Raw genomic sequence first — 23,084 nt, forward strand, 5'->3', positions numbered from 1 at the left:
CCCACAACCCGGACATGTTCCCTGGCCAGAATCGAACCCGGGACCCTTTAGTCCGCAGGCCGATGCTCTATCCACTAAGCAAACCAGCTAGGGCAGGATCAATTTCTTTTTCAAAAATTTTGTTGTTAGTGTAGTTGGCAGTTCTTTAATCAAGGGCCAGCCTTCTGTTCTTTCTTCATAGACAAGGACAATAGTTTACATTGCAGGGAAGCCATTACAGTTGTCTCATGTGTGCTTCTTATCCTGTGTATGTGTCTTTACATCCTTGATAAGGAAACAAGGGCTTTGTTAAATATCATGTGAACACCTGTCTGCCAGGATTTAGAACAAATGCTTTCAGGCAATATGCCTTTTATTTTAGTAAAATCTTATATATTACTTCTGTCCACAACTATAGGGTCATGTTAGGTTTTTAAAAACTCTAGGAAATGTTTATTTTAATTTTCTTTAAAGAAGGGGGAGAATAAAGAAAAATGTATCAAAAGTTTCTACTGCTGAACTACTGTTTTGATTTCTCTTTGTGTAAGCTTTGGCTTTCCCACATCTTGAGACTTCAGCTCTTTGATGTTGTTCCTTTAAGCATAACATAAAAGATTATTCTCTTTGGTCTACAGGCTTGGAGGAGGGCAAGCACAAAACATTCCTGTGTGTTCGTATTTCTATAGCAGTAACTGATGCTGGTCTTAGGATTATCATATTTGCCCTAGCCTTATACTATAAGCATTTGGTGTTCATGACTTTTCAGTTTTGTCAACTCTCCAATCCTATATGGAGTTCATTCTTATTTCTGTGTAAGCAACCTGACAAGGATAGCATCTATGATCTGATTCCTCATTCTATCCCTACAGGGCTTATAATTATGCTTTGCACACAATAGATGTTCAATGCATGAATGAATGCATGGGTGATTTTTTCAGATTGATTCCATGAGCTGCTTGATTCTATTACATGCACCACCTAGGTTTTCATAAGACATTTCATTAGTACATATCGCTTATTGCTTTTAAATACTTAATGAATTATTTGCTTCACTTTCAGTAGAGCCCAAATGAACAGAGATTGAAATAGTTTCAGTTACAGAGTTAATTTTTTCAGTACCTTCCCACAAAATGGCATTGGGTCCATGTGACTCAATTCCTGGGTTTTATGGTCAGCTTGCTTGCCTAACGTTGTGTTCATGTGGCATAAAGTCCTAAACTCTCAGACCTGCTCAAGCTTTCTAAATCCTTCTCATTTACAGATGAGGAAGCTGACAAATTTGCATTGTTTATAGTTAGTGAATGAACTGGGAGTTTGCACAATTCTTATCAAGATACTGTGTGTATAGACAAAGTATTTTTTTCAATACAAATGTATTATCACTCTGTTTTGTGACTATTCTTAGAATGACTGGTTCTAGGCTCCACAGACATTTTACACATCACTTCTAGGACTAGCAATAAATGTGGCAATTATTGCCAAGAGTGGGCTAACACATCTTCTAAAAGGGTTATTTATTTGAATAAACAGCAAAGGAGGAGGGAGTTGTGCCAGAAAGCCATAGGATTGAATCAGAGAGCCTGAGTATCAAACCCAGTTTTACCACTTAAGTGATATACACCCACCGATGATAAGATTTGGCAATTGTTTATATCACTCCAGAAAGTCCCCTCATGACTTTTTTCAACCAATTCCCACTTGACACCCTTAGAGTTAACTCCTTTCTGACTTCTATCACCATAAATTATTTCTGTCTGTTCTTTTGATTCAGATAAATTGAATCATACATTATTTATTTTTGTATCTAGCTTCTTTCATTCAACATGCAGGTTCTGAGATTCATCCATTCATTCATGCTGTTGGATCAGCAATCTGTTCCTTTTTATCCAGCAGTATACCATTGCATGAATATACCCCCAGATAGTTTATCCATTCTCCTCTTTTTTTTTTGATCATGAATTTGGATAAGTAAAAAACATGGAAATATGAGTATTGAATCTTTGTGTAAAATCCATCTCTGTTCAGGCCTAAGAGCCTCAGATATTTGTCACTAGGGACTCCTGACACCAACCCAAAGTATTAGACACATGCCTTTGCTTATTGTAATCTCCAGTTATTCCTGTCAATTCAATGAATGTTAAGTGGGTGTGGGAGTAACACTGGCCTGAGAGCCAAGTCTTGGGTTCTAAGAGCAGCTTTGCCCTCACTCTGCAGTATAACAGGCCACTTCATCACCAGGCCTTCATTTCTCTATCAGTAAAATGGTCTGGTTGGACTAGATAACCCCTGGGGTCTTTTATTGCAGACATCCTAGAGTCTTTGAAAATCCTTCCTCTGGCCTCTGGATACCTCATCCTTCTCTGTCAATCCTTGAATTTCACTCTTTTACATCTCTGTGTATCCAAGGCATCAGATTATTCAAGAAAATATATCTGGTTATTATCCTTGTCCAAGCCCCACACTCCCTTTTATAGACTTGGAACATGGAGAAGAAATGTTGCCCAATGAGCTTGCTGCAAGAAAGATTTCCTAGAAGGTATTTGGTTTTAAATATTCACTTATTTGTCAAATTCTTGGAATACTATATTTTGCAAAGCTAGTTCCGTGTATCATATTTTTTATCTCACTTCAAAACTACATTATGAATTTGTTCTGTCTCCTTCCCATGTCCAAATCATTGTCGCTGGTGGTAGCTTTTAAACTATTGGCATGAGGTCTTTTCTTCTGATCTGTCATAGTACTTGTGTGATCTGAGTTTAAGCACTAGACAGTCAAAGTGCTGAACTACGTGTAGTTCAGCTAGTCCTGGGCTAATGTTATTCATTTGGCAATGTCTATTTTACTTTAGCACTCAATTTCTTAAAACCCCCTTTTCTTCTCTTCACAATTCTTCGAAGAAATGGCCTTTGAAATATGATCCCTCTCACTATGGGAAATGTTTTCTATGAATTTTTTATTTTAAAGGGCAGACTTTGCTTCACTTTAAGAAATAGTATCTGTCCCTAGCATCAAATGAACTGGAGGGCGTCAAGCAGTGAAGGAGGATATTTTTCCAGCTTATCTTAAGTCAATGATAGAATTATTTTTGATACCAGGGGAATTTAGAGCCTGGTATATTTGCCTATATATAGTGGAAAATTCCACTTCTAAACAAAAATGGATTTGCAAAGCATCTATCATTTTTATTATCCATCTTCTTGGGTATATTCTTTGCCGCATGGAATAGGAAAGAACATGGAGTTAGAGAATCAGAAAGGCTAGTTTTGTTTTTTTTTTTTAACCTTGACCCTGCTATGTTCTAATTGAACAACTTTAGAAAATCATTTGACTTGTATTAGTGTTCTTCTCTGTAAAGTGGGAATAATATATATTTTTTCAAGGTTGTTTTGAGGATCTTAGATAACACATTTAAAATTCATGACACATATAGTATGAATTCAATAAAGGTGGTAATGCAGTTACTTTGGAGATGTCATTTTCATTAGGTCTCTTATAACATCAAAAGTAAGGCCCGAAGTTTCCAACTGTAACTTTGGTACTTCTAAAATGAAGTGTAAAACTTCATTTTCACACTCACAGCTTCTGAGACCTTTCACTATTGCCTTATATCTTACCAAATTGTGATTTGATCCAGAAAATCATATTTGAAAGGCCTGGTGCATGCTATTTTCCAGTGAAGGACCCAGAGGGACATAATCAGAATGTTTATCAGGTGACTGCCCTCTGTGCTGCATTGCAGAGATAAGACCTTTATGTAGGGAGATGTGTCTCCCGATTCTACAGTTGAGGCTCAGCCAGCCCTAGAATCTGGAAATCATCCCCCATAACTAGAACGTGTAAGAGGAGATGGTGAGAAGCTTAAGAGAGATTAAAAATTCAACCAATGGGTTTGAGGGAGGATTAGTCAGCTATGAAAACAGTCCACACCATATAGTGCCTTTTCACTTGCAAGGGACATTATTTATCTAGAATTTTGGACTGGTTCTCTCTTCAGATAATTGTTTGGAGTGTCTGTGTTTTGTTTTTCTTGATCAAACATGAGTGAAAAGCACATCTAACCAGATCTCACAGCCAACTTTGTCCATAATATTCCTCTTGTGGATGTGCCATGTACCTTTCACAAGAAGAACACTGTCCATGGAGGGGCAGGCTCTGGGACTCAGAGCACTGACATGGGAATGGAGGGTTCTTACATCTGTTGTTTGGGCCAAAGACTGACTCTCACTCTTGAGCAAGCTGATTCACTCACAAGGTGAAGAAGATCTGCAATGAATGGAGAGCTCATCTGAGATAGATGCTACATGATTATTATGATTGCTTTCCTCAGTTATGGAAAGTGGTTATAACATCGCTGAAACTTCTAGGCTATTCCCTTTGTCTTCTAAACCCAGTTTTACTCTGTGAATTCTAATAGTTTCAGCCATGCTCAATGAGGACTCGCACTGTCAACCCTAACAGACTCCACTTAAAGCCTTACTTCATTTGTGCTTTTATTTTGTCATTCATTAGTTAAGGAACGCTAACTGCACACCTCCCATTCTGTACCAGACACTGTGCGAGGGAAAGCAAAAGTTGGGTGAGACTTGGGCCCATCTCAAGGAGCTCAAATAGGGTGACAAACATGTATACAATGCCCTAACCAGTTTGGCTCAGTGGATAGAGCATCGGCCTGAGGACTCAAGGGTCCCAGGTTCGATTCCGGTCAAGGGCATGTACCTTGGTTGTGGGCACATCCCCAGTGGGAGATGTGCAGGGGACAGCTGATCGATGTTTCTAACTCTCTATCCCTCTCCCTTCCTCTCTGTAAAAAATCAATAAAATATAGTTTTTAAAAAAGAGTTAAAAAAACAAAACCATGTACACAAAACCAGACACCATGTAAAAATGACAGAAGGGTATTCCATTGTTTTATGGATGGAAAAAAAGGTAGCAATCAATTCTGCCTGAGAGGGACTAGCTCAGGAAGGGGTCATAGGGCACATATGACTGGAATCTGAGTGGCCCAGTTAGAGATAAAGTGAGAAGAGTAATATGAAGAGTGGTGCCAAGGGGGAGAAGTGTAGGATATATTCAGGAAACTGCAATCAATCTGATTTGGCCGGAGTATCCTATCTAATAAAAGAGAAAAATGGTAATTGGCGTATGACGATACCCTTTTCATTGGCTAATCAGGGCTATATGCAAATTAACTGCCAACTAAGATTGGCAGTTAAGGGCCAACAAGATGGCGGTTAATTTGCATATGTAGGCACAATGCAGGGAGGCGAAAGGGAAAGCAGGAAGAAGCCCCCTGCCACTGACAGTGATCGGAAACCCAGCGGGGAGCTAAGAGCTGGGGGGCAGGGCAAAGGCGGCCCTGCCCCCCAGCCATGATCGGAGAATCAGGCGCCTTTTCCGCCCTGGCCAGTGATAGCAGGAAGTAGGGGTGGAGCCAGCGATGGGAGCTGGGCATGGTCGAAGCTGGAAGTCCCGGGAGCTAGGGGTCCCTTGCCTGGGCCTAAAGCGGAGCCCACGATCGCGGGGCCGCTGCAGCTGCGGGTCCCCGCTGCCTGGGCCGGACGCCTAGGCCAGAGGTGTTAGGCCTGGGCAGGGGCGGAGCCTGCAACCGCGGGGAGCTGGGGGTCCCCTGCCCAGGCCTGACACCTCTGCCAGAGGCCTCAGGCCTGGTCAAGGGGCCGATCCGGTGATTGGTGATCGGAGGGTGATGAGGGTCAACTCCTCTGGCCGAGGCATCAGGCCTGGCGGGGGCTGAGCCGGGGATTGGGGGGATATGATGGTCCCCTTGCCCAGGCCTGAAGCCTGGGTCAGAGGCGTCAGGCTTGGGCGGCGGGTGGAGCAAGCGATCAGAGGGAGATGGGGGTCCCCTGCCCAGGCATGATTCCTGGGCCAGAGGCCTCAGGCCTGGGCGGGGGCCAGAGCCAGTGATCGGGGGGAGATGGGGGTCCCCTGTCCAAGCCTGACACCTTTGGCGGAGGCGTCAGGCCTGGGCAAGGGGCCGATCCTGCGATTGGAGGGTGATGGGGGTCAACGCCTGAGGGCTCCCAGTATGTGAGAGGGGGCAGGCTGGGCTAAGGGACACTCGAGACACACACACACACACACACACACACACACACAGTGCACGAATTTCGTGCACCGGGCCCCTAGTAGTGTACATAAGAAAAATGCCTGAGTGTTCAGCAGAATTAAAGTTATAGAACTTCTTACCATGCTGCCAAGGAGTGTAGGCATGGGGGAAGGGGGTTGCTTTTTATGGTTTCCAGGCAAAGAAGAGATATGATGCTGGCTGTGCTTTAGAAATATGCTCTGTCAGGGTAGCATAGTTGCTGAACTAAAGTAAAGAAGTTGCACACTGGATACTCTCAGACCAAATACCTGTGGATGTGTTTTGTTTTATATTTAAAGGATTTTTAAAAAATTCAAATTCTCTGTAAACTTTTAAAATTTCAGAGAATTTAAACAAAATTCTAGATTTTTAGTTTCTGCTAAAAAGTGGAGTTCACAATTTCTGCCTAGCAACAACCAGTTAGAAATGAGAAGTATCTTTCACTGGAGTTGGTGAATATATTTTACTGCCAGAAATGATGAAAACTTGAAGTAGGCTGCAAGCTGGAGATGGAGAAAAAGGCAAGGATTGGACTTGCCGATTGCTTAGATGTGTAAAGAATGAGAGAGATAGGGAAGTCAAAGAAGACTCTGGGGGTTTTATTTTGCATAATAAGTGAGTCAGATTCCCATACAATCAGAAACAGAGGAGGAAGAGAAGGTTTTGGAAAGATGTCTGTGTACCTGGTATGTCTCTTTGTCATTCAAGGCTTTGGAAAATATTGACAAGGCAGTTGAAAATATACTTGTAGGCCAGTAGTTGGTTAGAAAGTGCTGTGCTAAAGGGTAAAATCTTATCATTATGACCTGGACAGTCATATGTGTTAAGTTTTTTTTTTTTTTTCATTGTCTATTGCATATACTTTATCTTGAACTCTAACAAGTTATAAGGCAAATATCTGTTCTTGAAACCAAGAAAACATGTAAGAAAATGGGGACTCATGACATGCCTACTGTGAGCTTATAACCATGAGTGGCATTGTATAGTGGAGACTGCAGAAATAGTTCTTATTTCAGTCAATGTAAAATAAATGGGTCATATTAAAATGCAGGTTTTAAATGAGTTATAGCCAAAAGGTAGAATTTCTTAGGGGGGGGAAAAGTTAATACAAAACAAAAAACAGGGCCCAGAACTAAGATAAGAAAAGTGAGGCTTCTGGGAACCACATAGAAGGCTATTCTCAGGCCCTTATAGTATCCTGAAAGTGGGCACTTCTTTAAATGTTAATCTTTCAGGGCCTCACTTGCCTCACCTTAGTCCTGGCCCTGATGTGGAGTTTTTATAAATAAACAAATCATAAATCATAAAATGTTATTCTCTGTCCCATGAGATTCCATGGGCATTTTTATAACTAATAATTTGTGATTTATAATCTTATCTAATTCTTATGCATATTCCCACTGTGGGACGATACAGGGAGAACACGCTCTGTCTGGGTTGAGACTTGTGTGGATACTATCAAAGCCTCGAGCCCTGTCTCATGAGTTTCCAGGTGGTGCTGCACCCTGTGGAATATCACTGAACTATGCAGTGATAGGCAATTGCTTGAGAGCTATTTGTACTGGCATTCTGTGTGGAGGAATCCGTCTCTGGGGTAGCATCCCTTGATATTGACGTAGCACTCATGGATTTTGAAGAGCAGATTAGTGTGTCACGTTGATGGAGGGAGGAGTTTTTGTTTTCATTTTGTAAATGTTATGGCTGAATTATTAATTTTTTACTTTAACGGTTTCATTGAGGTATAATTGATATGAAAAGAACTGCATATATTTAATGTGTACATTTGATGAGTACACATTAAACACACACAATACCATCACCACAATCAAGGTAATCAACATGTCTGAAAACTCACAGAGTGTCCATTTGGTTATTTGTTTGTTTTTTTGTTTTGTTTTGTTTTGTTATTGTGATAAGAACACAACATGAGATCTGCCTCTTAAAAAAATCCAAATGCGCAATACCACATTGTTAGCTGTGGTTGTTATAGAGCAGAGCTCTAGAACTTACTATCTGGCATAGCTGAAGCTTGATACCCATTAATAGCAAGTCCCCATTTCCCTCTCCCCTGTGTTCCTGGAAACCACTATCACAATCTCTGCTTATATGAATTTGACCATTTTAGACACCTTATGTAATCATGAATATCTGTCCTTCTCTGACTGACTTATTTCACTTTGCATATGTCTTCCCATTTCATTCATGTTGTTGTGAATGGCAGGATTTCCTTATTTGTTTAAGACTAGCTTATATTCCATTGTAGATATGCACATTTTCCTTATTCATTTGCCTGCCAGTTATCACTTGGGTTGTTTCCATATTATGGCTATTGTGATTAGCACTGCAATGAACATGGGAGTGAAGATATCTCTTCAAGATCCTACTTTCAATTCAGAATCTTTTCCTTATGACATGTCTCATTCAGTCATAGAGAATAGATGACTTGAAATGGACCTTAAGTATCACCTAATCCCACCTCTTTGCTACATAAATAAGAAAACTGAGGCACAGAGAAGGGACATAACTGGACTTGAATCACGAAACAAAGGTATTCATTAGACTTAGGTTCAGATGGAGTGACAGAGGACTGGAATAGTGATGAAAGGAGACAATGTTAATTTCTCTCTCACTGAAGGAAGTAGGAAATCCAGGGCAATGATTAGTAGTCTAGGACCCTGTCTCCTGTATTCCTCTGCCATGCTCAGCATGGGACTTCTATTAAGGGTTCCAAGTTGGCTGCTCCTTCATTCCAGTGGACTGAGGTAAAACCCCTTTTCTCTGAGGTCACCTATATTCTACCTTAAACCTTTTGGCTGGAACTCAGTCTCATGGCTCAACTTAGCTTCAGGGAAGATGGAAACATATAATATTTTTTCTTGGCAGCCATATACCTAGCTAAAATTTGGAGGTTCTCTAACTTGGCAGCATCAGGATAACTCAACTTCTAACATGGCAACTCGGGGCTTCAAATGTATATGTCTCAAGAAAACCATATCACATTGTATAAGTGGCATCAGGAATCATATAATATCACCTCTACCACATTCCATTGAGCAGCCATTACAAATGTCCTCCCAGGCCCCCACCGTTTCCTGGTGGACTGTCAGGATCACGTTGGAAGAAGAGCATGTGGGATGGAATAGGTGATATCATCTTGGAATATGTACTTTGTCATAGCATTTCCCATAGTATATAATGAGGTAACATTATACACAGGCCCCCTGCTATAATGAACCTATGGGCAGTGCTGTGAAAGAAAAGAAGAGTAGGGAAATGACCAATAAAGGTGGTACATCCAAATGCCCTGTATCCTAAAAAAGTTGAGCCATCTAAGTTGTTTAGAAAAAATGTGCAAGGCAGAGGCAAGAGTGGAAGAAAAGTCCTGCAAGTACAAGCATGAAGTGTTAAATTGTTTGGGTAGATAAGAGTGAGGACTGTGTGTTGGGGGAATGATGGGATAGGTTTGTGGAAAGAAGAAGTAAGGCGATATCCTGAAGAGCCTTGAGAGTCAAGTTAGAGTCTGGCATTGGGGAGCAGTCACTGGATTTAGCACACAGGCATATAGATAGAATGCTCTTCTTGAGTAATCTTTCCACCTACAATCTTCCCTGCCTTTGATAGTAAACATATCATCCCTGTGAAAGTTTGCTTCCTAGCTTAAACTGAACGCAGACTCTAAACCATCAAATCACTTTAGATTTTTTTTTATTTTTTACCCACCACAAACAACGCTAGGATGGCATGCATTTGAACAAACGTAAGTGATTTCACTCTTCTACTTTTTAAAGCTTTTGGCTGGATACAGAGTGAGAAATTCATACCTTTTTCAAGTAGTGTGGGTTCTTTTTTTCCCAAATCCTATCATCCATCTGGTTCTCTGGAGGTCTTGGAATCCAGGAAAGTGTTAGTTCACTGTGCTGAAATCCAAAAAAGACTGCTAAACTGTGACAGAGAATTTGCATTCCAGAAACAGTGAAAGAATTAGTCCTACCACCCTTTAGCAGCAGCAAAGAGAAAACATCTGGATTTTCTGTCCCCTTTGTCTTTCAGCAGCTACAGGATGGAAAACCCTGTACTTGTTGTCTGTGCCTTTCAAACCTACTTAATTTAAAACACTTTGGGCATGCTGGGGTGGTAAGAGGAACCAAAACATGGAATTATTTTATTTCCAGTGTCAGAAAATATTTCACAGCCAAGATACAGTCTAAGGAGAGCAAGTTCTCCTACTTCCCTTTATGTGCTGCAGAAGGTTACGGTCTTGTGAATGGGTTCCAGAGCCAGTGTTTGTGCACATCAACTGTGCTGTGCTACGAAGAAAAAACTACACAGTGGCAACATGATGCTGGCATGTCTTTATGGCACTTCTAAGCTTTGGTGCTGTCTTTTGTCTGTATCTGGCAGAAGTTTAATTACAAGGGCTTGTTTTCAACCGAAGCCAAGTCATTGCCAAATCTGTTCAACTGATCTGTATAGAATCGAAGTTAACTCATGACCCTCTGGCTGTTCTCTGTGCCACTCCCAGGAGTTAAAAGCTTAAAGTTTTCCCTTTCTTCTGAAATAGGATCAAGTTTGGTTCAAACAAGCTTTTCTGTCATCCCCAGAAACACAAGGAAAGACCTTCTGTGACCCTACTTGTTTGGCTCAGACCACTCGTGGCTTGCTATAATTTAGGAAATAATTGCAATTCCTAAAGCCAGGTAGAAATAAACATCTTGCCAGAGCTTGAGTTTCATATGACTCTGAATGGAACCGACGTGTGAGTAAAATGGTGTTGGGAACATTTCTAGTCTCTGCTTGCAGATCTTGATTCTAATGGATGACTCACAATGGATTTAATTGTGATTTGAAATGTGCAGGCAGTCAGTCATTGCTATGTATACATGGAGCTAAATCATCATTGCTTAAACCCTTGGTTTAGGTTTTTCCCCTGGATGAAGAGCATTGGCCTATCCATGCTGTGTGATTAACTTCAGATCATTTAGCAAAATTTGTAACACTGCCCTGGCTGGTGTAACTTGGTTGGAGTGTCATCCAGTACAATGAAGAGTTGCAGGTTTAATTCCTGGTCAGGGAATGTACGTAGGTTTGGGGGTTTGATCCCAGGTAGGGACAGGTATGATGTTTTTCTCTCACATAGCTGCTTCTCTTTCCTTCCCCCCTCTCTAAAATCTATAAGCATGTCCTCAGGTAGGGATAAAAAAAAAAAAAGTGTAGCACTACATTTTTTTTAATTTGGACAAATGTACTCTTGTTGCGATAGAATCAAAGAACCCAAGAATTGAAAGGGAATTTTGTTGGGCAGTAGGATGTCATTTGCATTTTTCATTCAACAAATACTTGTTAAGTGCCTGTTTTGTGTTAAACACTGCTCCAGAGGCTGTGAATGCAGTAGTGTCTCAAACAGACTGGTGAGGAGATAAGCAATAAACATGTCAACAACTGAGTACAGGAGGTGATATCAGATAGTGATAAGGACTATGAAGGCAATAACAGGGTAAAGAGATAGAATCTGGATCAGGAGAAGGGACCAATTAAATAGGGTGGTAACAGGCCATCTGAAGAAGATGATGAAATTTAGGGTGTTATTGGATGACTGTTTTGACCATTCATTCCCAGTCATTCATTTATTTGCTTAAATACAAATCTTTATTTAGCTCTTCTATGTTCCAGTCATTGATGGGTGAACTCTAGGGGTGAAACAGTGAACAAGACAAAGAGCCCCACCCTATTCAAACTTCTGTTCTGTTCCTAAGTCAATCACAGAGCTTCAAGGGACCAAGAAGTCTATTAACTTAAGTCTCTTATTGTATAGGCAAAGGAATTTAGGCCAGAGAAGCAAAGGCTTTGCTCAGGCATCATTCCCAGTGGCTTGTCTTCACAAGACAAGAGAACAACCCTTGGCTTATGGTTGTTTCTCCTTGTCACTATACCATGCAGGGTCTCAACAAACATTTATTTCAACAATTCTAGTTTAAAACAATGCTGAAGTTAGCAGTGTGACCCAAAGGTAAGCTGTTTTACCCACTGGAGCCTCCTGTATACTCTAATTGAAGATATCATGATTAAGCATTGTCAAGATGGTGCTTAGTTGGGCCTTGATTATAGTTAAGTCAAGAAAATAGACCCTGCCAAGTATTTCTGCACCAAACTATATGTTCCATGAGACTTCTCTATATGCACTCTAAATGAATGAATGTGACGACTTCATCTCTTATTAGGTGTTCCAAGTATGTAAACCAAAGAAAAATATAACAGAAAAAGTATCTGTTGAAAACAAAACAACAAAAAGGAAAGAAACAAAGACAAAAACACAGCAATGCAAATTTTCCCAAACTCACTATGCATAGTCTTGTGGATGTCTATGTGGGCATCTCATATTGTCTGTTTCCAATAACAATATAGGAAAGTAGGCTCATTTGATGAGTCAGAGACTCAAGAACCAAGAATTACGGTCAATCCTCATATGAAATAGTAATTTTACCCAGAGAAACTGACTTTATAACAATATCTTTAATCTCTTTACATTATTAAAGAGTGCATTTTATATTTATCTTATTTAATTTTCCCAATTCTGAGATGTAGACAGGGCTGAATAATTAGTGTCACATTGTATAGATGAGAAAATTGATACTCAGATTATGGAATTTTGTTCAAGATGCTATGAAATTGCAGCTACTCTGGAAAGTGACCTCAGTACAGTGGTTTGAGTGTCTATTAAAAACCTCTACTTACAAGTTTCTAGTGGCAGGAATTATGGAAGTTGAACCTAAGATATCATGCAGTAAAGCTGAAAATAGGATTAGCTCCTCTGAATTACTGGCCAGAGGGCCTCCATATTTATCAGTTTGTGACAGTCTTGTTTTGACAGTACCAAAACCCAAGTAATGAAATATACTCAGCCTAATGATTTTTCACTGGTATAAATATTTATGTTAATAACTAATCAACATCAGTTGTCATATTCTTATTACTAACACAGCTAAAATATCAAAGAGATGTTTTGGTCCAGAAAGGATCTAGTATGGGGTTTGGAAATGAACACTATAGAAACCAGAGTACCTGAGTCCTGAACTCAGCTGTTAGACTAGTTTATAACATTAGGCAATCATCTTTTCTGAATGCAGTATCCCAGTATATAAGGTGAGAGAGTCGGACAAGATGATTTTAATAATCTTTTCAAACTCAAGCAAACTATGCATTTGTGAAAAGTTATGGCATAGCAGTTTGCGGAAGATCAATAATTGCATTTAGTGTAATTGCCATTATATGGAACTTGATAGAAAGATATAGGAAAAAATCTATCAATTGGAGGACAGTGTGGAGAAGAATGTGCCTATGCCTTCTAAGTCCAAGGACAAGTTGTCTTTGGACTTAGAAGACATAGGTTTCAATCCTGACCATGTTTAGAGTCATGTGACATAAGAATTCTACCATTCAGTGGATAAGAATCCTATCTTTCTACCTACCATAATATTGTTGTAGAGATTAAATGAGTTCCTGTTTGTAAACTTTAAAGACTCTAACAGAGCAAGCTGTCAATTTTTGTTTTGAGAGTATAACATCATGTAAATTACTTTTATGAAGAATTAAAAAAATCTAAGGGTTTGAGGTATAATAATGTTTACATAGAATTAAGAACAGCTTTTCCACAAAATTACTAGGGATTCATTAGCCCATGTTGTTATGACATTATCCAGTTGTCCCAGAGTATCATAAGAGGATTCCTTAAATAATCTATTTTTTTTTCTTCCAAATATATTTTATTGATTTTTTACAGAGAGGAAGGGAGAGAGACAGAGAGTCAGAAACATCGATGGGAGAGAAACATCGATCAGCTGCCTCCTGCACATCTCCTACTGGGGATGTGCCCGCAACCCAGGTACATGCCCCCGACCGGAATTGAACCTGGGACCCTCCAGTCCGCAGGCCGATGCTCCATCCACTGAGCCAAACCGGTCTCGGAAATTTTTTAAAAGTAGAGATATAGCCCTAGCTGGTGTGGCTCAGTTGGTTGGACATCATCCCATGTATGGAAAGGTTGATGGTTTGATAAATCCTTGTCAGGGCACATGCTTAGGTTGCAGACTCAATACCTGGTAACGGACATGCAGGAGGTAGCTGATCAATGTTACCCTCTCACATCAATGTCTCTCTGTCTCTCTCCCTCTTCTTCTCTCTTTAAAAGTCAATAGGAACATTTAAAGAAAAAATAGAGGTGTAAAATATAGAATGATACATGGTGAATAAAAAAATAGAAAATTTAGAAAAGTAGTGCTTAAATATGGTATTTCAATTCAATAAGTAAAATGACAAGTTAATTAAATATATGTCCTAGTCCCCTCTGAATCTGTAAGAAGAATTACCCAAAACTAACATTTTGTATACAGCCAGACACGGGGTATTTGTTTTCATATGTGCTCTTATTTAGTCCTCACGATACTGCATTGTAGACATTTTCATTCTTGTTTAGTAGATGAGGAAACTCAAGGCCAGATAAGTCAAGAAAATTCCTGGATTTTCACACCCAAGTCTCTTGGATCTATCACTAATTCTTTTGCCATATATGATAGATGTTCTTTACAAGTCCCAACAAATTGTACCTTGAGATGTTGTAAAGCCAAATCTATGATCTGACTTGGCTTAATAGGAAAGGAATTTATTTTTCTTTTTTCTCTCATAATAGTCTCAATAAAGTGCTGTGATCTTGCAATTTTGCTCCTGGCACGAAGGTTTGACCCACTCATCAAGTCCCAGCCCTTCATCGCCATCAGATTTTCTGGGTTAGGAGATATTCAAGAGAGGTGTTTTAGAAGAATTAGCATACCACAAGGGCTATACATTTTAAGGTAAAAGAGCATCTCTCTGAGCTTTGAGGTATAGACAAACTAAATTCTTTAATTTAATTTAATTTTTTAAAAATTTACTAAAGTTGGGCTCATAATTCCAACTCAGGTTCTTTAGAATAAACAACAGGGCATTATTTACTTTGTGAAGAATGTGATTTGCAGCTCATTACAAAATTAAATAAAATGACCTAATTGTCCTGATCTTTTTGTCCTTTTTGTTGGCTTTTTTTCCTTGTGGTTTTAGGACATATGTTTTAATTTTAATTTCAGTTTATTTAGTTAAAATAAAACAAAATCCTATAAGGATTTTTTTTCCTAAATTCCATCTTAATAATCATACATGTGTTTTTGTTTGTGTTAGTTTGACACAGATGTTTATCTCTGGCAATGTTGAGTGCCCCTTCACCAATGCTGCACCATATACTAATTTCCTTAAAATATTCTTCTGTGAAATTAATTTTGTTTCAATGTAGGCATTTCTGGGACTTGGGTAATGAAGACTCTTCTTCTAACCCAACATTAATTTCAAAGACTGTTGTGATGCACTTTTTTCAAAAGCTAATTCAAATCCCACTTAGAATAGGTTCCCAGAATCATATGCTACCACATTGCCTGCTCCTCACCATTCATAAGTAATTACTTTCTCCTCTGTGTTCCCATCATACATTACTCATGCCTCTCTAACAGCAATTTGTTGTGCCCTTTGCCTCTGATCAGTTATTTATAGCAGTGTCTACTTCTCCCACTACACTGGGAACCTCGGAGGGCTGGGATGGTGCTTTGTCCTTTCTTCCTCGGTACCTGCCAGGATGTTGAACACTTTGTTCCACTCCTTAGCTTTCTGCGATGCTAAATATAGTGGGCAGGCAGCTCTGCTCAGCAGAAAGCCTGTGAAAAGTTTCTCTAAAGGGGATTTAATCAAAAGCTGAGGCAATATAAGCATTGGATGCAAAGAGATGGGCTCAAAAACATTAGTGGAAATGAACAAAAAAAAACAAGAAAGTTGAAGGGTTTTTTTTTTTTTTACTGAATTTTGTTACATGTTTCATAACTGTCCTTTCTTGTGTGGGTCATGACATCAAAAGAATACACATTTTAAGGGTTTAACGGCACCTAATAAATTGACTCAAAATGTTTCCTATCTTAAAAATTAGAATTTTCATCTATAGAATAAGAATTTTTATTCTAATTAGAACATGATAGGAATGGATGACACGAGGATTACTGTTATTAGTTTTGATCTGTTTTGAAATACAGATACAGGTATAAAGTAACATTAAGGTTTCGATGTAGGTGAAGGACACTTGGAGAGAGCAAGAGCAAGACAACTTTTTGTTTTTATTCTCACCTAAAGATATGTTTTTGTATTCATTTTTAGAAAGACAGAGGAGGGAAAGAGAGAGAGGGGAGAGACAAAGATGTGAGAGGGAAATATCGATTGGTTGTCTCCTGTATGCACCCTAACAGGCAGCCTGACCAGGAACTGAACCCCCACCGTTTGGTGTACAGGACGACATTCCAGCCAACTGTACCACCTGCCAGGGCAGAAAATGCAAGGAAACTTTTAGTAAGAAAGGTATGACTCACTGAGAGGCAGAGCTGTCAGGAGGTTTTGTACCATCGCTCAATGGGAGAACTATCAAAGCAAAAGATGTTTTCATCTGCAAAGAAAACCCTAAAGTACTGCCATCATCAGGTAGCCTTTTTGATGACCAGAATGAGGAATAAATTTGTATTCCAGAATTAAGTTAGGTGATATAATTATTTGAGTTTAAATAATGGCACTGGCAATTCAGTGGAGGTTTGCTGAATCATAGCCTTGTTCTCTTTTCATTGTACCGCACCGCTGTTCTTGTGGGAACACCTGCCCTGGAGCTGTGTTTCCCAACCCTTTTTACATCATGATTCATGTGGAAAATGATGGCATTCGTTCAGCGCACTGGAATAAGTAAATGAGGCTTTTCCTGGCCCCCAAATGTGGCAAATGTGAAATGTACAGAGTTACAGTTTCTTAGCCTGATAGTTGACAGGCAAAATCTGGATTAGAGAATTATTTTTTCATGGTTAAATAGAATAATTCTACTTTATATAAAGTACTTATCCAGAGTTTATTGCTTAATTATCAAACCCATATTTGTGGATCGTCAAATTTATGCAAGGGCACTGCTATAGATGCTGAGGATCCAACAATGAGTTTTCTCTCTTCTCCTGTGAGAACCAATGAAATGAACAGTAGACAAACTGTCTTGAGATCCGGACATGTTTCCTCCCTTGATTTGTAAGCATGTAACTTGCAAGTAGTCAATCTGAATGCCTTATATTTGCAATGTGGACTGGGTCTACTGAAATATGAATTCTGGGTAGCCTGATATGGGAGAAGGATTTTCCATTGTATGGAGAATTGGGGACCTATATTCTAACCTCAAATCTGTCACTAGCTCTTTTACTTCTCTGTCTCTTCATTTCTTGAATCTGATGGTTAGACTAGAACAGTGATGGCGAACCTATGACACGCGTGTCAGAGGTGACACGTGAACTCATTTTTTTTGGTTGATTTTTCTTTGTTAAATGGCATTTAAATATATAAAATAAATATCAAAAATATGTCTTTGTTTTACTATGGTTGCAAATATAAAAAAAAAATTCTATATGTGACACGGCTCCAGAGTTAATTTAGTGTTTTTCAAAATGCTGACACGCCAAGCTCAAAAGGTTTGCCATCACTGGACTAGAGTCATGATTTATAAACTTTACAATATGGATCCCCTACAAGCTCCATCCTGTCACACTCTTCATCCAGAAGTGATTTGGGGCTCTTTTGTATGTGTCTCCCTCATAAATTATTTCCCTGAACAAAGGATTATAGGAAAGACAGGCAATTGAGAGAAGTTGAAAATTCCTGACCTAGAATAATCGCTAAAGACTTTTAAAGGTTTGGTATTCTTTAACTCTGCTTTTTTTTTTTTTAATTCTTATCCAAAAAACAAAAGAAAACTGTATCTAGAATGTGAGATGTCACCCTTATCTTTCCAAGAGTCTTTCCTGTTTCAATATTGCTTTCTTACCTTAAAAAAATAAAGATTGAATATAAGGTTACATTTTAATTTTATGAAATGAAAAATTTAACATTTCTAAATGGCAACACTTTAGAGTTTGCTGAATCTTCAAATACTTATATCTCTTTAAATAAAATACTTAACATTGAACACATGTATACCTATGCAATATATAAACTATAAAAATGTTATTTCTTTATAATCTAGTAGTAGCTAATGCTTATGCTACCTATATGCTTCATTTATATTCAGATGATTCTTCCAGCTTCTGACTGTGAATTGGAAAAGTTATTTATACAATATCCAAGGATAAAAAAGATACAACCAGATTGTATCTCTAAAAACGGTTGCTTTGGGAAGTTGTGTGTACAAGATTTTTTGTGTGATTTTATTTTTATTTTTACTTAACTTTTTTGTTTTTAATCACAGTCATATTGCCATCATCTCAAAAGAGTGTAAAGCTGTGCATTTTAACAGCTAATTTTTTATTTGGCTTTTTTCTGCTATTCTATAACATCATTTCTTTTTAACTATACTTTCATTGGAGTAGCTGCCCAAAACAATTTATAAAAATCCTTAAAATCTTCAAATAATGCCAAGATTTTATTTTAAAAAGAATAAAATTTAGACTCTTCATTCAGAGTAAACTATAAGGTATTTATGTCATAGCTGGTTACCAGTTGTCTCCTGTGTGCTATGGACTATGCAGGCATGGGTGAGGATATTTGCTGTTGGGGATGTTGTAATACACTGCCCAGATCCCTCTTCAGGACTGAGGCTCTCATTCCTCCAGATGCTGGGATTGTTGGCAGTTGATGGTTCATAGCTGAGTCCTTCTCTGCTAATTACCCTCAAGGGAACTTCATCTTCACTCAAGGTGCAGTGATGTAAGTTCTCTATCCCCTAGTTTCAAGGAAGAACAATTCTGTATGGCCATTCCAGCTCCAGACTATTCCATGGAACCCTCAGAATCCTTTGTTGTAACTGCATCTTAGTTCAACTCCTCTACTCAGGAACTTCCTGCACTCTCCCACAGGTGTTGATCTCAAAGACACTCTTCAGTAACTTCCCATGTGCAAATCTCTGTTTGAGAATGCTTCCTAGGAAACTCAACCTATGCCTGTGGCTCCTTGTTGGGGGGGGGGTGGGGACAGGAGGTGTGGGCTCAGTTTGGTCATACCATTAAATCAAGTACATTACATTCAGTGTCATAAGAGAAACATTATACAATCTTATGGGAGTGGAAGAAGTGACTTATTTTCTTGGAGGATAGCAGAGGGAAAATTAGGAAAGGCTGTGCAGAAGAGGTAACATTTGAGCTTAACTTTGAAGAATGACTAGGTATTCCCGAGGCAAAAAAGAAAGGATATGAATCAGTCTGAGCCTGTAGAACATAGCTTATGAAAGATGTAGCAGAAAGCTCATGACAGCAGGAAGGTGGAGGCTGTGGGGAGAGCAGCAGAGGCTGATCCAGAGCCAGCTCATGAAACACATTCCTGCATTTGAAGGTTCTTATGCTGGAGTAGGCTCTTCTCTTCTACCTCGCCATTGATCAATCACAGCATGCTTACTCCACATACAAATGTGATTTGAGTAGATATACTTAGTGACATCCTTCTTCCACTCTTTTGCTTGAAGACCTTCTTTTGTTTTACTTTCTTAAAAATTATTTATTAACCTTTTCATTTTAATCTACTTTGTGAAGACACAAAGATCATCTATGGTGCTTGAAATTCTACCAACAGCAATTTCTGGAATTCCAAGTGAAATTCCAGACAGAGTAGATGTTACATAGTGTAGAATTCTAATACATGAACCTTCCTTTCACATATCAAACGAGGGGTTATCCAGTTGTTTCTAGTATATAGCTAGTGTTGGAAACATTGGCCTTTTCCTGTTGTTGTTAACAATGATGTAGCACAGAGTAATAAAATTGCAGAGTTAAAATTAATCATTGTTTTACAGACAAGAAAACTGGGGTCTAGAGAGAAGAAATTGTTTACCCAAGGTTGTACACTGCATGTTGACAAAACCAGAAGGATAACTCACAGTTTTTATCTAGCAACTTCCTCTCTCTATTGCTACATAATGAATTCATCCGATCCCTCTCTGAACAATGCCAGTCCAACATCTGCCCCTATTGAACTCCATGGCCCAGGTCCAACTACATCAGGGCTCCAGGTCTGTTTTTTCACCTCTGAAATCAGAGGCTTGGACTACAGGAATGCTCAGTGCCCTCCTCTCTGACATTGTAAGAGTCTTTATCCTTTCTCTAATAGAATATATGTGTAAGGGTCCTAGTGGACCAATTGAAGTCTGAAAGGAGATGAGTACAGTAAAGGGAACTGAATAGACAAGGTTAATTTGTCCTCCAATACCATTTCCTAGTCTAGGCTAACAGCTACATTCTTGGAACCTTTAATTTCTCATATGTGGGCATTTCACAATAGTGTCACTTTAGGCATATTTTAGACAGTTTTGCCTTTATAGAAGAAATGTTCAGATTACCTGTCCTTTAAACGGTGCTTCTATAGGTCATGATGGTTTTAAGTAAATTGGCTGAAACTTGCAGCCAAGCCTCAAAGCAAACAATAACATTTTCTGGTCAAGCATTTTCTGGTTTGTTCAACTCCATTACAGGCTGCCCTTAAAAAAACTTAAAAAGTTAAAACCCACAAGAGGAACAAAACACAAGTCTCAGGAAGACGGTTTCCAGCCACATTAGCTCAGATCACCAGGATAGAAAAGTAGCAAGGCCTTCATTGTCCAGACCATCATTGTCTCCAGACTTGCATCTTAAGTTTTTCTGCTATTTTAATTTTACCACTTTAAAATTGGAGGGGTTAGGGGGGAGATTGATAGTTTCCATGAGTTTAGACTATGACCAGAGGCATACTGAGCAATTTCAGAAACCCCAGCAACCACAGCTTTGATGAGAGGACAGTGATGAATTTACTAATTCATCTTAGGAGAGATTCCTGAGTCAGGGGAGTCAGGCCAATGGTGTGCTGCAAGGTGAGGTGTAAACAATATGCCTCCCTTCATTCTTTTAGCACACATTCACCCTGCTGATTTTATTTCAGGTAGTATACTAGGTGTAATATGGGATAGAGAAATACATTCTTAAGACATAGTCCCAGCCCTTAAGGCAATTGCAGTCTAGTTGAGGAAATAGACATCTGTGCAAATAATTTTAATACAAGTGAACACTGTGGGCACCAAAGCTCAGGAAGGGGAGAGAAAGAACCAGTTTATTCCAAATGAAGACATCAAGGAAAGCTTGACTGTAAAGTTGCCCTCTGACCCATACTTCAAAAGGTCAATATGGCAAATTGCAATTAATTAGCCAATGCGCAGGAGCATGGAGATTTCTCATAGGTGTGAGTGTGTGTAAGCAGTCCAGGACATTAAGGAACTCAGCCTAGAAAGGGAGGTTGAATGTCAGATATGGAACTAGCTCTTTTTACATTGTGGAGCCATAGAAGTTTTTGCTAACAGGAAAATTATTTGGTTACATCTGTGGTTTGGAAAGGAAACTGGCAGTCACTTTGGGGATAGGGAAGTATCACAAAAGAAGCAACATGCAAATAAGGAAGCCCATCGGAGACCATTGCTGTAGTTGAGACGTTAATACATTTGTTATCTACCCACAGGTACTTCTTGCCTAATGGCCATTTAAAGGTTCTCCTGGTATGAGGGCAGTTACTCCTTAATTTCCATATCCCTTCTAGTTCTGCATCTTTCTCATCAGCCACCCATCCCAGGTTTATTCTAGATTGTAAACTCAGTGACTCAGTCCAGACATCTCAGTTGGAATATAGCATATTACATGTGAAACATGGTTGTTAGGAAAGAGCACATGAAGTTCTAGGGAAGGATGAAAAGTTAACAGCTAATTTTATCAGTTTTTCAGAGGCTTGACTCAATAAAGGGTATCCTCTTTATGGGGGCAGAGGGGTATTTATTTTTAAAACTCAGTATATGTTTTCAGCCAGATAAATTGACTTTCTTAATTGATCTCTCAAAACTTGAACCCCTCTAGGTTCAACATTTCCATTGAGAGCTTACAGTACTAAACTGGAGTTGATGTTTGAATCAAGTATTCATGATCACTGGCCTCATTGGTTGTGCTGCGCTATGACTGGGATCAGCCGCCTGCATGCTCTGTGAGTCTGTTACCAGGCAGACCACACTGGAAAATGTTAGGGTCCTTGATGACCCCACTAGGTCTTTGATGATGAAGCGAATGTTAGAAGTAATAGTGAAGCATTCTTCCAGTGGAAAACCTGAGTTGGATAGTTCAGGGGTCAACAAATTACAGCATGGGCCAAATCCAGAGCACCACCTGCTTTTGTATATAAAGCTTTATGAAAGCACAATGATGCCCATTTGCTTATGTACGTCTATGGCTGCCTTGGCACTACAATGGCAAAATCGCACTATTGAAAGAAAGCCAGAAATACGTCCTCTGTGGGCCTTTATCTAAAAGTCTGCCATCAACCTGGCTGTAGTGGGAAGGGACAAGGGGAGGAGTCAGAAGACATGTTTTAAATTTGACATTTGCAGAAGAAGTCCACACTCTATAACATGAGAAAAACTATGTGATCCATCTGATTGTGTTTCCTTCTCTCTAGAATAGAGATTATAAAAGTACTGACTGTGGTGAGCATCCAAGCCAGTGTGTCCTGTGACAGTGCCCATCATGCTGTAAGTCACTGTGGAAGGGCCACCTCATCATCAGCACTGTTCTTTCTCTCTCCAGAATACCCTGGAGCAGTGCAGTGTGTGTTCCAAGCCCATCTTGGAGCGGATTCTCCGAGCCACCGGGAAGGCCTACCATCCTCACTGCTTCACCTGTGTGATGTGCCACCGTAGCCTGGATGGGATCCCATTCACCGTGGATGCTGGCGGCCTCATCCACTGCATTGAGGACTTCCACAAGTAGGCAATCTCCCTTCCTGCCTCCAGCCTGCCAGTCTCAGAATCTGCTCTCATTGCCTGGCACCTGAGCCACACAGTCTTCTCTTGGAGCTATGGGATCTCAGGCTTTGATGGGCCTTCAAAAGAATTTACTGATCCTCCTCGTGCAATGCAGAA

General features: G+C 39.5%; 1 protein-coding gene across 13 annotated transcripts in view; it reads left to right on the forward strand.

Annotated features, from left to right (window-relative positions):
- LPP (LIM domain containing preferred translocation partner in lipoma) overlaps positions 1 to 23,084 on the forward strand; it is a 665,671-nt gene that overhangs the window by 617,389 nt on the left and 25,198 nt on the right. For all 13 annotated transcript variants that reach the window (XM_059687357.1, XM_059687363.1, XM_059687359.1 and 10 more), the window contains one exon: positions 22,750 to 22,928. In XM_059687357.1, coding sequence (XP_059543340.1) covers positions 22,750 to 22,928 — 179 coding nt within the window. The remainder of the gene's footprint in view (positions 1 to 22,749; positions 22,929 to 23,084) is intronic.

The sequence above is a fragment of the Myotis daubentonii genome, chromosome 3 (assembly GCF_963259705.1).
Source record: "Myotis daubentonii chromosome 3, mMyoDau2.1, whole genome shotgun sequence".
NCBI classification, from domain to species: Eukaryota; Metazoa; Chordata; class Mammalia; order Chiroptera; family Vespertilionidae; genus Myotis; species Myotis daubentonii.